The 13,047-nt window shown below is 42.6% G+C and overlaps 3 protein-coding genes across 3 annotated transcripts in view; all 3 read left to right on the forward strand.

The window, feature by feature from the left end:
• Window positions 1-13,047, forward strand: part of LOC129793173 (uncharacterized) — a 1,136,769-nt gene that overhangs the window by 1,074,172 nt on the left and 49,550 nt on the right. The gene's annotated exons all lie outside the window — the stretch shown is intronic.
• On the forward strand, window positions 1,609-8,885 carry LOC129793157 (protein transport protein Sec24C). Its single transcript, XM_055832879.1, has 7 exons — window positions 1,609-1,903; window positions 2,001-2,147; window positions 2,222-3,575; window positions 5,128-6,033; window positions 6,096-6,695; window positions 8,117-8,310; window positions 8,379-8,885. The coding sequence occupies exons 2-7, from the start codon at window positions 2,034-2,036 to the stop codon at window positions 8,517-8,519; spliced, it is 3,309 nt and encodes a 1,102-aa protein (XP_055688854.1). The 5' UTR covers window positions 1,609-1,903; window positions 2,001-2,033; the 3' UTR covers window positions 8,520-8,885.
• On the forward strand, window positions 9,269-12,486 carry LOC129793167 (exocyst complex component 2). The gene is made up of 4 exons (XM_055832921.1): window positions 9,269-9,590; window positions 9,677-12,089; window positions 12,157-12,213; window positions 12,285-12,486. Exons 1-4 carry the CDS (start codon window positions 9,482-9,484, stop codon window positions 12,364-12,366), a joined length of 2,661 nt encoding a protein of 886 aa, XP_055688896.1. The 5' UTR covers window positions 9,269-9,481; the 3' UTR covers window positions 12,367-12,486.

Below are 13,047 nucleotides of genomic sequence, written 5' to 3' on the forward strand. Positions count from 1 at the left end.
AATAGGATCCGAGTACACAGTTTGGTTTTCTTTTGTTTAGGAAGAAAATGAGAATTTGATTCAAAATGATTTAAAAGGAAAGCTAAACCGGCTAAACCATTCAAACGAACATTTCTGTGTGAATTGAAGTAAAAAGACAATCATAACGCGTCCAGTTATTAGAGTTGGTATACCACAACGCGGATGGGTCAGTCTATGCGTTGTAATTTAATTTTTAAGTAGTATTAGTAGGCAAAGTTGATTTTTTTTTATGAAATTCATCAATTCGAAAGACAAAAATGGTTATATCTCAAGTTCTATTGCACATACAGAAATTTCTTGACTAGTTCTGGAAAGGTATTGAAATAAGCTATAATCTGACATATATTTCGATACATTTTAAGGTCACCTCCAGAACACAAAATGGAGGATTTTTGTTCAACAAAAACAGTTTTTTGCACTTTTCGTCCTAAAGGAATGGTCCTAGAGGTTTCTGATGTTCTAGAAAGTTGTAGAGTTTTGCAAAACCTTTAATTTGATACCAAGTTGAGCAAAATCGGGCAAACCGTTCAAAAGATATGGCTCTTAGAACTTTTCAAATTCAAGAATTTTTCAAATGGCTATATCTTCTAAACGGCGACATAGATTTTCTTCATTTTTGGACTGGTGCAAGATTATTAGTCCGGCTACAACATATCAAAATTTAAAATATTTGCCTAATGGGGATTCGGAGATATTGCCCCTTAAAGTTAGGAAATTTTTGTTTTTGAATTTAGCGCCTCTTGCGGATGTTTTTGAAACTTGGAATGTTCTAAAGAGTTGTAGGGCTTCTTGAAACCTTTAATTTGATACCAAGATGGTCAAAATCGGTCAATACGTTCTCGAGATATATCGAAAAAACACTTTTTGCTTTAGGCCGCCATATTTGCTAAACGGCTTGACCGATTGTCAAGTACGAATTGTTGATGAAAACGTCTCACTGAGCTTTACAACATACTAAAATTTCAGACCTCTAGCTGTAAGGGAAGTGGTTGACGGTATTTCAAAATGGCGGACGGCGGCCATCTTGGATTTTGAAAATGCGAAAAAATGAAATTTTACACCCACATTTCCATAGAAAACTTCAAACCCGAAGTCTCTATCTGTTACCGTTCTCGAAATATTAGGTAAAGTTTGGACCACCGGAAGGCCGGCCGGATCAAAAATTTTCCACCACCATTTTCGTAATGTGAGATGTCTAAAACGTGCTCATACCAAGTTTGAGCCCGATCTGAGGTGGTCGGTTTTTCCGACGATTACAATACTTGGTATGCCACGATTGTGGTATACCAACTAATATTTTAAAAAAGGGATGAATTTTCACCCGTTTCGTTTCCTTTTTGCAAAGAAACTCGGTTTTTATCTAAGGCGCCTAAGTATTATGCATTATTACCTCCAAAAGTAGTTTTAATATTCAAAATGCGAATAAAATTGATTTTCATTGGCCTATTAGTTTATTAAAATTTTTGCTCAATTACAATAGCAGTGATTTCAGGGTCACCATGGCGATGTTGGAAAAAATTCCGCACGATCATTCCCGATACTGCCCGAAGGTACTCATTGACAGCCGAATAGGAACGTTTCGTCAAGTTAACGTGGCCATTCGTCAAGTTGCTCGTTCAGTCTGACGTGGAATTTTGGAAAATATTGCAGAAAATCAGTGAAAATTCACCTCAAATACCCCCCAAATTGCTTGTGAAATGTTCTAGAAAACACCTGTGATCCCCACGCAATCGTAGCAGTGCGAAAAGTTGTGGAAACGCATGTGAAAACACAAGAAAATCCCTCATCGTGGAAGTGAAAGTGCTGCCTGTGAGGAAGATTACCAGACAAGTGTCCTGAATCACGTCTTTTTCTCTTCATTCTCCTGCTCTTTTCTCCAAAGGTAAGCTTCCTTGTGACAATGAATGAGCTGGCTTGGGTAAGGACTCTTTGGGATGAGAAGAAAAGACTCAGAAAGGGTTGTTTTTTGTTCGTTGCAGGAAGATAAAAAATAAGCAAAGTCCACGAAAAGAATGAATCCGCAGCAAATGATGAGGGGGCCTCAGCCTCCAATGCCACAACCAAGTTGGCAAAATCCTCCGGGTCCACAGAATCCGGGGATGTTCAATGGAAATAGTCAATTAAATGTGAGGAAATGATTTTTTCCGGAAGTTTTTTTTTGGGAATGAATTTTGTTTATGGGGATTTTTGTTACTTGCAGCAACTTCCAGGTCAAATGTCCGGCATGAATTTAGGTCCACCACCAACGGGACAAATACCCACAAGTTCCCCTGGGCAAATCCCCACGGGAGCTCCCGGACAAATGCCAATGGGGCCACCACCAACGCAATTTGCCCCACCACCAACAAGTGGGCCACCTATATCGCAACCGCAGACTTTTGCAAAGGTAGGGCAGCCTCCGACTACACAGCAGCCCTTCCAGAATGGCCCTCCGGTCAGTCATCTCAATGCTGTCAACAATAACATGCCGCAGGCACCGGTTGCGAGTCAAGCAAATGGATTCCCAGCACCACCAACGCAATTTAAACCTCAAATGCCACCAAGCTCCTTTGGGGCACCTCCTGGTGGACCAGGGCAAATGCCACCGGCAGCTAGACCACCCACACAGATGGCTCCACCACAGGGAAATCCAATGGGGACGCAAATGCCACCTCAAATGGCAAATCAGGCGCCTCAGATGTCCAATCAGGTACCACTGATGCCCCAAGGGCCTCCTATGGCAAATCAGGGGCCTCCAATGTCTCATCAGGGGCCCCCAATGCCAAATCAGGGGCCCCCAATGGCTAATCAAGGGCCTCCAATGCAAAATCAGGGGCCTCTAATGGCAAATCAGGGACCCCCGGGGCCACAAATGCTAAATCAAATGCCCCAGATGGCAAATCCGATGCCCCCAATGCCGAATCAACCACCACAGCAATATCCAGGCTATCAGCCATCATTCCAGGGAGCTCCGCAGCAACAGCAGCAGTATCCCCAGCAACCGATGCCACCGGGTGGACAGCGATTCCCTCCGACTCCCGGCTATCCAGGTGCCCCAACAATGCCACAAGCACAGCAGCAGCAGCAGCGACGTCTCGATCCGGATCAAATGCCAAATCCCATTCAGGTGATGAGTGAGAATCAGCGTCAGTGTCAGGGACCCTTTGTGACGAATCAACCGGGCCTGGTGCCACCACTCGTCACCACGAAGTTCGTTACGCACGATCAGGGTAACAGTGGGCCACGTTTTGTGCGCTCCACGATGTACAGTGTACCCGCAACGGCGGATATTATGAAGCAAACGGCCGTGCCCTTTGCCCTGATTATCTCACCATTCGCGAAGACAATTGAGGGTGAGTTGACGCCTCCAATTGTGGACTTTGGCGAAGTGGGGCCCATTCGGTGTATTCGGTGCAAGGCCTACATGTGCCCCAATATGCAATTTATCGACGGTGGAAGGCGCTTCCAGTGTCTCCTGTGCAAAGCAACCACAGAGGTACCCCCGGAGTACTTTCAGCACTTGGATCACACAGGGCAGCGTATGGATAAGTACGAGAGGCCAGAATTAGTGCTGGGTGAGTTTGCAAAATTCTTTTAATTTCGTGGAATGTTTTAGCTGCGTATTTCTTTCAAACACAGCTTTTGTGTACTCAGCAAAATCGAAAGTCGTCAGATCGAGCTGAAACTTGGGATGAGCACGAATTAGGGTCCCTACATTCCAAAAAAAAACGTATGCGGTGAAAATCTTAGAATGACTCCAAATTTTGTTTTGCCTATATCTCAGTCCCTGTTCTAGCTAGAGTTCTGAAATTTTGATATGTTGTAGAGGCCATCAATACCTTTCCAACGATACCTCATTTTCGAAAATCGGTCAAGCCGTTTAGTTAATATGGCCGACACAATTTTTCATTGACAATCGACCATAACTCGAAAACGGCTTGACCGATTTTGATCAACCTGGGCTCAAAGGAAAGCTCTCAACAAACTCTACAACTCTCTAGAACATCTGAAGTTTCAAAAGTGACCGCTAGGGGGCTAAAAATCAAAAACAAAATTTTCGATGAGTTTTTGATGAATATCTCGAAAACGCAATTATCGATTTGCTTCATTTTTTGATATATTATAGCTTACTATAACATCTATTTATAAAAAAAAAATTAAAAATTTATGTCGCCATTTTGTAAATATTGAGTTCCAACTTTGACATGTCATATCTCGGGATCTACAAGTCCGATTTTGATCAACTCAAGCTCAAATGAAAGGTTTCGTTAAATCCTATAAATGTCTAGAACATTGCAACTTCAAAAAATAACCGCGAGGGGCGCTAAGGAAAAAATCAAATTTTTCGAAAATTTTGAATTCGAATATTTCGAAAATGATATGTTATAGCTGAGATTAAGACCTTTCCAACGATAGCTCAAACTCGAAAATCTATGGAGCCGTTCCCGAGATATGGCGTTTTAAAGATTTCTTGAGGGATGACTTTCCAACTTTTTTGAACTTAGCGCGTATTTAAATTAATTCGCGTTCTAGTTTGCTCTCACAAAATTGGTACACTGAAAGAAACACAGCTCTCATAAGCTTGGTCAGCTTACCAGTACATTTTAGATATGACTTTTCTACATTTCCTGACTGCGAGTATTTTAAATTAATTTATATTTTAGTTTTCTCTCAAAAATTGCAAATTTTGAATACACTTTTCCTCCCGGAAAGTGCCGTAAGTGGCTGGAAGTTGTGCAGTCATCCTGCTCTTTACAACAAGATGTTTCTAAGGCATCATAGAAACTTCTTTTTCATCACCCGGCTGATCCTTGATTTCATCTTTGGGTTCAAATCTGTCCATTTAGGAAGTCCCATTTAGAATTACGTGGGAGCGTTTTTATAGATTCAGATTTTATCCTGAAGATGGCATCAAGGATCAGCCGGGTGTTGAAAAGGAAGCTCTCAAGATCCTTTAGAAACTCCCTGATGCATTGGGTAGGATGAATGTACAACTTCCAGCGACTTATAGCACTTTCCGGGAACATGTCAAACCGTTCCGGGAAGAAAAGTGTACAAACTTCAAGTTGCTTGGTCAGCTTGCTTGTAAATTTTCTTAATCAAATTTTCTACTTCCATTCTGTCCAGGAACTTATGAATTTGTCGCTACGAAGGATTACTGCCGCAATAACATACCCCCAAAGCCACCAGCAATCATCTTTGTTATTGATGTTTCATACAATAACGTCAAGTCGGGTCTGGTGAATCTTCTTTGCGCCGAAATGCGAAGTATCTTGAAGAATTTGGCCAAGGACCAAGGGCACGATCGTAGCTATATGAAAGTTGGTTTCATCACATACAACAACACCGTGCACTTTTACAATTGCAAAGCCTCCCTGGCACAGCCACAGATGATGATTGTGGGGGATGTGCAGGAGATGTTTATGCCACTCCTCGATGGGTTTCTGTGTGACGTTGAGGAATCCGGAGCTGTTATTGATGCACTCATGGAGCAAATTCCAGCAATGTTTGCGGATACGCGTGAAACGGAAACAATCCTTCAGCCGGCAATTCAAGCTGGTTTGGAGGCGTTGCGGGCTTCAGAGTGCGCCGGGAAGCTCCTGGTGTTCCATTCATCGCTCCCAATTGCCGAAGCACCGGGAAAGTTGAAGAATCGTGACGACAGGAAGCTGTTGGGGACGGAAAAGGAGAAAACAGTGTTGACGCCACAGACGACGTCTTACAACAATTTGGGGCAGGAATGTGTGCAAATTGGATGTTCAGTGGATTTGTTCATCTTCAATAATTCCTACATTGATTTGGCCACAATTGGGCAGGTGGCACGACTCACTGGGGGTCAGGTGAATAAGTACACATACTTCCAGGCGGACATTGATGGGGAACGACTCATTCAGGATATTTCGAAGAATATCTCACGTCCGATTGCCTTTGATTCCGTAATGCGTGTTCGGAGCTCAACGGGTATTCGTCCAACGGACTTTTACGGGCACTTCTTCATGTCAAATACAACAGATATGGAAATTGCCAGCATCGGTAAGAAAGAATATCCCCTAAAAGATGTATTTTTGGCTAAAAAAAAGAATAATTTCTCGTAGATTCGGACAAGGCGGTGGCAATTGAGATAAAGCACGATGATAAATTACCTCCGGAGGAGAATGTCTACATCCAAGTTGCTCTCCTGTATACCTCATGCAGTGGCCAGAGACGTCTACGTGTGATGAATCTGTGCCTGAAGACGTGCACACAGATTGCAGACCTGTACCGTAGCTGCGATCTCGATGCAACAATTCTCTTCTTCGCCAAGCAGGGTATGGCGAAATTGCTCGAGAACACCCCGAAGCTCGTCAAGGATAACCTCGTGAATCGCTGTGCGCAAATCCTTGCGTGCTACAGGAAGAATTGCGCTTCACCCGCATCTGCGGGACAACTTATTCTGCCCGAAAGCATGAAACTCCTCCCACTGTATACGTCGTGCCTCCTGAAGAATGACGCCTTCTCCGGTGGCTCCGACATGACGGTGGATGATCGATCATTTGTCATGCAACTCGTCTCCACAATGGATCTACCCACATCCGTGTCCTACTTCTATCCACGTCTCATTCCAATTCACGACATCGATCCCAATGGCACGGATATCCCTGATTCAATTAGATGCACAGCTGAGAAGATTATGGAGGATGGGGCATATATTCTTGGTGAGTTTTTTTTTAACCTTTTATAAAAGCTAAAAGAGTGTTAATCGTATTGAAGATAAAAGGAGTTTATCCGTTTTTTGTATGGTAAAAGCCTTCATTCGAAGAAACAATCAGAATACGCTGAAATAGTGAATAAAAAGAAGAATAATCAAACTTATTTAACGACCAAGAAATCCTTGATTTCAAGGTTTTCTTGATGGCCGAATAGGACCGAATGTTAGAATTCTGTCACTTTTCGACGTTAGGAGAGTAAAATCACTCAGTCATGGTGAAAAGAGCCAAGTGACCATAAAAAAGTGACCATAAATCCGGCGAAAAACCTAAATTTTTGCACCAGCATCCCCTATTTGTCCAGGATGTGACAATTCTGGGATGGGATCCCCAATCCTGTGGTCACTTCATCATTACTAAAGAGGAGTGACCACAAATCCGGCGAAAAACCCAAATTTTTGCACCAGCACCCTCTATTTGTCCAGGATGTGGGAATTCTGGGATGAGATCCCCAATCCTGTGGTCACTTCATCATTACTAAGGAGGAGTGACCACAAATCCGGCGAAAAACCGACTATTTTGCACCAGCATCCCTTATTTGTTCAGGATTTGATAATCCTGGGACAATCCGGGGATGAAATCGTCATTCCGGAGGTCACTCCATCATTATCAAGGAGGAGTGACCACAAATAGATGAACAGAAATGGCCAGAAAGGCGGTAAAAATCTTTAACATTTATTCCCGGAAGAGCCAAAGATGGCAAATTGCTTATTAAAGGAATTTACGAACCTTCACGAACATGGAGGTGAAAAATTACGAATTTGGAGTTCAAAAGCGAATTTGACAAATTTGGAGTTCAAAACTACGAACCTTTTTACGAAAAAGGAGTGAGACCCCATTTTACGAACTGGAGGTTGATTTTCCCATAAGACCAATGAGTAAAAAACGAACCTTCTACGAATTTTCGAGGAACTTTTATTTTCTGTGTAGGAAAACTTAGGTCATGCATCTGAAAAAAATGTCATGCATAGAAAAACCAATGTCATGCATAAAATTTTCAATCCCAAACTTAACTTAAAATAACTCCCCCCCCCCCCCAAATTTCGTTCTGTTGTTACAGTAAATTAAAATAGAAAGTGATTGAAAGACCCTGAAAATAATCAATACCTGAAGAAGGAGGCATACGTCTCCGAAATGTTGTATGAATTAAAAAACGAGGTATTTGCAACAGGTCAAAGCCCGCGTTTAACTACCCCAAAATTAATGAGAAATCGTTAAAAACTTACAATTTTTTTCCCACTAGAGAAACGTCTGCGTGGAAAAGACGTCAAAGATTTGGTTAAAAAATGCAATCAGTGACGTCACTATTTAGATTTTTATCTCTTTTAATGCATGAAGAATAAAACAATTGATTTTCTTTTAATTTTCAGAGAATGGAGTGTACATGTTCTTATGGCTGGGAATGGGATTGAGCCCAGAATTCACACAGGGTGTATTTGGGGTTGCATCTGTGCAGCAAATTGACGCCGAGCGTTCTAATTTGCCCACATTGGATCATCCATTGTCGCAACGTGTAAGGAATATCGTGGAAACTCTTCAGGCCAATAAGCAGCGCAATATGAGAGTGAGTTTAAGGGATTTTTTTACAATGGTTTTGAGCCAAGTGATGACCATTTATTCCCTCATCTTCAGATCACAATAATCCGGCAGAGGGATAAGCTGGAGAGTGTAATGAGGCACTTCCTGGTGGAAGATCGCGGTACTGATGGGACAGCGAGCTACGTGGACTTCCTCTGTCATTTACACAAGGAAATCCGCACGTTACTCAGCTAGCCGCTCATTGTAAAGGGATTCACATACTTTCCAGACCACGAACAGGTTGGCAGTAAGACGTGTAGGAGTGAGTATGAGGAGAGTCGAAGTTTTTCCCAGAATCGGACGAGACAAATGCGCTACAGGCGTGCTCTGTTTGGTGGCAGATGGTAAATGAAAAAAAAAACTATAGAATCTATAAAAAAAAATATCTTCAAAAAATATTCATAGATTTAAAAAAAAAGAAAACATAATATTAAAAAAAATCCACACACATAGGAAAAAGTACTAAACTTACCATTTTAATATAAAAAAAAATATATGTGAGAGGAAAACCGACATAAAAAACAATAGTATTGAAAATAAATTAAAAAAAAAAGAATGAAATTGTATAGAAAAAAATTAATAGTGAAACTATGGCAAATTTTTCCTTCGTTTTCTCGGGAATTTCAGTCTCAAAAAAAGAGTGAAATATACACAGCAGATTTATTTAAGATTTATAGGATTTATATTATATATTTTTCTGTTGTCAGATGTTCTTTTTTTTGTCAGATAAATAAAAATGCTTCTATTCTTAAAAAAGAGGAGTTTTTTCATTAAAACCACGCCCCCATGCATTGTACCTACTCTGTTTTGCATCTTTGTGCAAAAAGCATATGCATCAGTGCTTCAGTACTAATGCTAATTTTTTTTCTAACCTTGAATTTCACAACTTCTTCTTCTTCTTCTTTTTAAAAACTTCAGGGCCGGACGTCATTTCGACATCCACACAGCCCTAATTTCACAACAAAAAATGTTTTTCCTTCAATTTCAAAAAAAGAAATCCACGAAATTCTCTTCAGACTAGTCACAGGATGTTCCGCGGAAAATTATACGCCCCGGTAGTCGACGCTTTTTTTTTAATGGGTTCAGTCAATGCAAAAATTTTTGTGGAGGCTGTTTTATCAAAACAAATCAATTTTCCGTGAAAAATCCCGCAATAAATGGCCCCACAGCCTGTTGTTACGGGGCTATCGCCCAAGGAGGGTCCCCCTGGGACGAGAGTCACCATCAGAGGAGAATTCCTCGGTTCTAAGCCCAGTGATTTAATCGGTAAGTCCCTGAACATTCACACATCGACATTTCATGGAGATTCTCAACATTTTCCATCCTTTTCCGGTTCTCTGGGGGCTCTTCAGGACTCTCAATTTGTGGATGTGATTGTCTGTTGTCAGCTGAATGGAAGAGCCCTAATAAAATCATCGCCCGGACAGGGCCAGCAAAGGGCAAAGGAGATATAATTGTTATGACTCAATCTGGGGGCGTTGGGACGTCAACTGTCCAATTCCGGGCGTATCATGAGACAATAGGTCCAATGAAGGAGTCTGCTGTGTGGATTGAGGAATCACCAATGCAGAGTTTAGCCTGGGGACGAAGATCCCTCGCTCCGAGTGGCTACACCCAGGAGGATCCTCTGGGATTATCCACTGAGGGAAATGATAAGAAATTGCCTGAAGATTTGCGAGATATTTTCCCAGAAAAATCAGGAGATTTGTCACAGGAAAACTTCAGTCCTGGTTGGTTTCTCCTTGAGCACCATCATGCCACGTCATTTGAGGATCTTAAGGCTGGGCTGTCGTACCTGCGGCGGAAGGTTGAGAGTCAAAAGGAAGGGCAGCTGAGCTTCTTGAAATCCAATGCAGGATCCGTGATTGATCAACTGGATACTCTTGTTAGCCTTCGGGAGAAATTCCAGCAGGATGTGAAGACCGTTGGGAAGGATCCAGTGGCTAAACTCGATGCTTCCATCCATAAATCCATCACAGAGTCCCACAATCTCTTCAACGAAGTTTTGACACGACGAGAGAAGGCAGATGCCACTCGCCTGGCCTTGGCTGCTCTTTTTCGTCACAAATTCCTCTTCTGCCTACCCAATTCCGTGGTCAGGAGTGCTGAAAAGGAAGAATATGATATTGTCATCAATGACTACGCTCGTGCTAAGAAGCTTTTCGGGAAGTCTGACATTCCCATCTTCCGGAAGGTTGTCGAGGAAGTGGATGAACGTATTGTCACGGTACGCCGGGAGCTGCACAAGAAGATCACAAAGATGCCCCAGAGTGTGGAGCAGCAGAAGAAATTCGTGAAAGCCCTCGTGAATTTGGAATCCCAGCAGGTGGGAACAAATGTGGCGGAGAAGCTGAAAATTGAGGATCCCGCATGGGATGCCATTGAGGCGCGTGCAAAGTACCTCGAGGAGACCTTCAAGCAAACCTTTGAGCAGCACAAAGGCAACCCCAAGCCACGTGATCCCAATGCTCCACCAAATCGCGTGGCATTCTGTGAGGAGATCACGGAGATTGCTGCTTGTCAAGTTCCTGATCTCTGGCGCCTTGGGCAGGCCTACTTCACGGGTGAACTTCGTGGAATTTACGAACCAAAACCCGGGAATTTCAAACGAATCATCCTCACGGCAATTGAGCAGATGTGCTTCTACCTCCGTGCTGCCCTCCTGCCCACTTCAGTCCTCAAATCCGGCTCTTCCGGAGGCATTTCGTGGTCATTCACATCACAAAGCTCAATGAATCAATTCCTCCAGTGGCTACCGAATTGTTTGCGTTTCGTACGTATCTGCTATGCCAGCCTCATCCGCCTAGACCTCCCATCGGAAGTGCTGGACATTGTGCAGAAGCTTATCGATGAGATTCGTCTCAATTGCCTGGCGACTATCCTCAAAAAAGCCATCGACCGCACGGGGAATCTCGGGAAGAAGGAAACATGGGCAATGGATGTGCCTGAATTCCCAGGGGCAACGCTTCTACCATCACTCCTCGAGGAGATAATCCGGGAGACGCTTGAGGAATGCCAGAGCACCTGCTTGACGCCGGAAGTGCGTGAAAATGAACTTCTCGAGGCACACAGTGAGGGCCAACGGGAGATGTCGCAGCGACTCCGGGAGATTCTTGATGCATTCTGTGGGGTTATTGAGGATTTAGCCCTCAATAGGGATGACGAGGAAAGCAGGCGTGGTCCAATTATTTCCCAGGTGATTGGCTTCCCAACATCTGCAGCCATCAATGGGGCTGTTGATGATAAATTCAGCGTGATTTCGTGGGAGCAGAAGATCCTCTGTTGTCTGGCCAATTGCTCTTACTGCAGTAAGATCTTCTTCACTCACATCGGGAACATTTTTGGGCGCTTCGACTATCCCATCCCGAAGTTGGCTATTGAATCATCCCGCACAACGGCCAATACACTCTTCTCCACCCTCCTGGACATGTACGTGGAGCACAAAAGTGACCCCCTGGTGGGAACAATTGAGCCCTCAATGTACATCAGCCGCTTCCAGTGGGATTCCGTTGTGCGTGTTGAACGTGTCCGGCCGTACGCCTACGAATGCATTGATAATCTCGCAGGTGTCTACTCAGAGATCCTCAGCATCTCCCCATCACTCCTAAGGCCCATCCTGGAGCCAATTGTGCAAACTGTGGCTGAAGAACTCGCCCGGCTGATGACGTGTGTGCAGAAATTCAGTCCAGCTGGTGCTCTGCAGGCCCACGTGGATATTTCTCTCATTAGAGATGCCCTAAAGCTCTACAGCAATGCGACGGCAAAGTAATTTCTCTCTTTCTTTTACTCATTTAATGATTTTGTTCTCATGCCAATGTCTTTTCCTTCGTAGGAGTCACTTTACAGAAGCCCTAGAGGTACTTCCTGCTCTCTCGGACAAGGATATTCCGTGAGTTTAACATTTCTCTTTAATTAATTTTCTTATTTTTTTGACTAAATAAAAAGGAAAATTCATTCCAGGAAAGCCGAAGAAGTCTTGCATAAAGTTAAGCAGAACATGAAACTCCAGCTTTTATGCTTCTCAATTGCAAATCCAGTCTAGTAAAGGAAAGGGATGAACTTCCAGGAAAGATTTGTTGCAATTTATTGTAAGAACATCCATTTTTCTGATTTTTCTTGCAAATATTTATTAAATAAATTAGGAAGAATTTCCGTAAATAAATCATGAAGTTTTGTATAAAATACAACCAAAAAAAATTAATGTACAATAAATACCTACTAATTAATCTCAGTCAGACTAATAAAGTTGCGAAAGTTAGTTAAGAAGAGCCATAAAACTAATCTAAATACACTACCCTCAAAAAGTTTCCGGGCAAGGCTAAAATGGGATATTTCTGAAGTCAAAATTCAAATGGCTTTATCTCCGGCTGTGGTCAACCGGTTTTCAAAAATTTACTATAGTTTTAAAGGTACATTTCTTACCTTTCCAAAACATATAAATTTTTGAAAATCGGTCAACCCGGAAATTTTTGGCAGCCATTTCGGTAAACCAAGGTGGAAGATATTTTTTTCAACATTTCACAATTCTTCACTTTGACCTCTTGCATCTCGGCCGCTAGCGAACCGATTTTGATGAATAGAGCATCGTTGGAAAGGTAATTTAATTCCCTTTCCAAATCTGATAAATTTTTGAAAATCGGTCAAGCGGTTCAGTCGTGACAGCTATTCTAGTGAACCATAGTGGAAAAACACACTTTCGAGTATATCTCAGCCTGTGGTTGAC

Source organism: Lutzomyia longipalpis, chromosome 3 (assembly GCF_024334085.1).
Source record: "Lutzomyia longipalpis isolate SR_M1_2022 chromosome 3, ASM2433408v1".
NCBI lineage: Eukaryota > Metazoa > Arthropoda > Insecta > Diptera > Psychodidae > Lutzomyia > Lutzomyia longipalpis.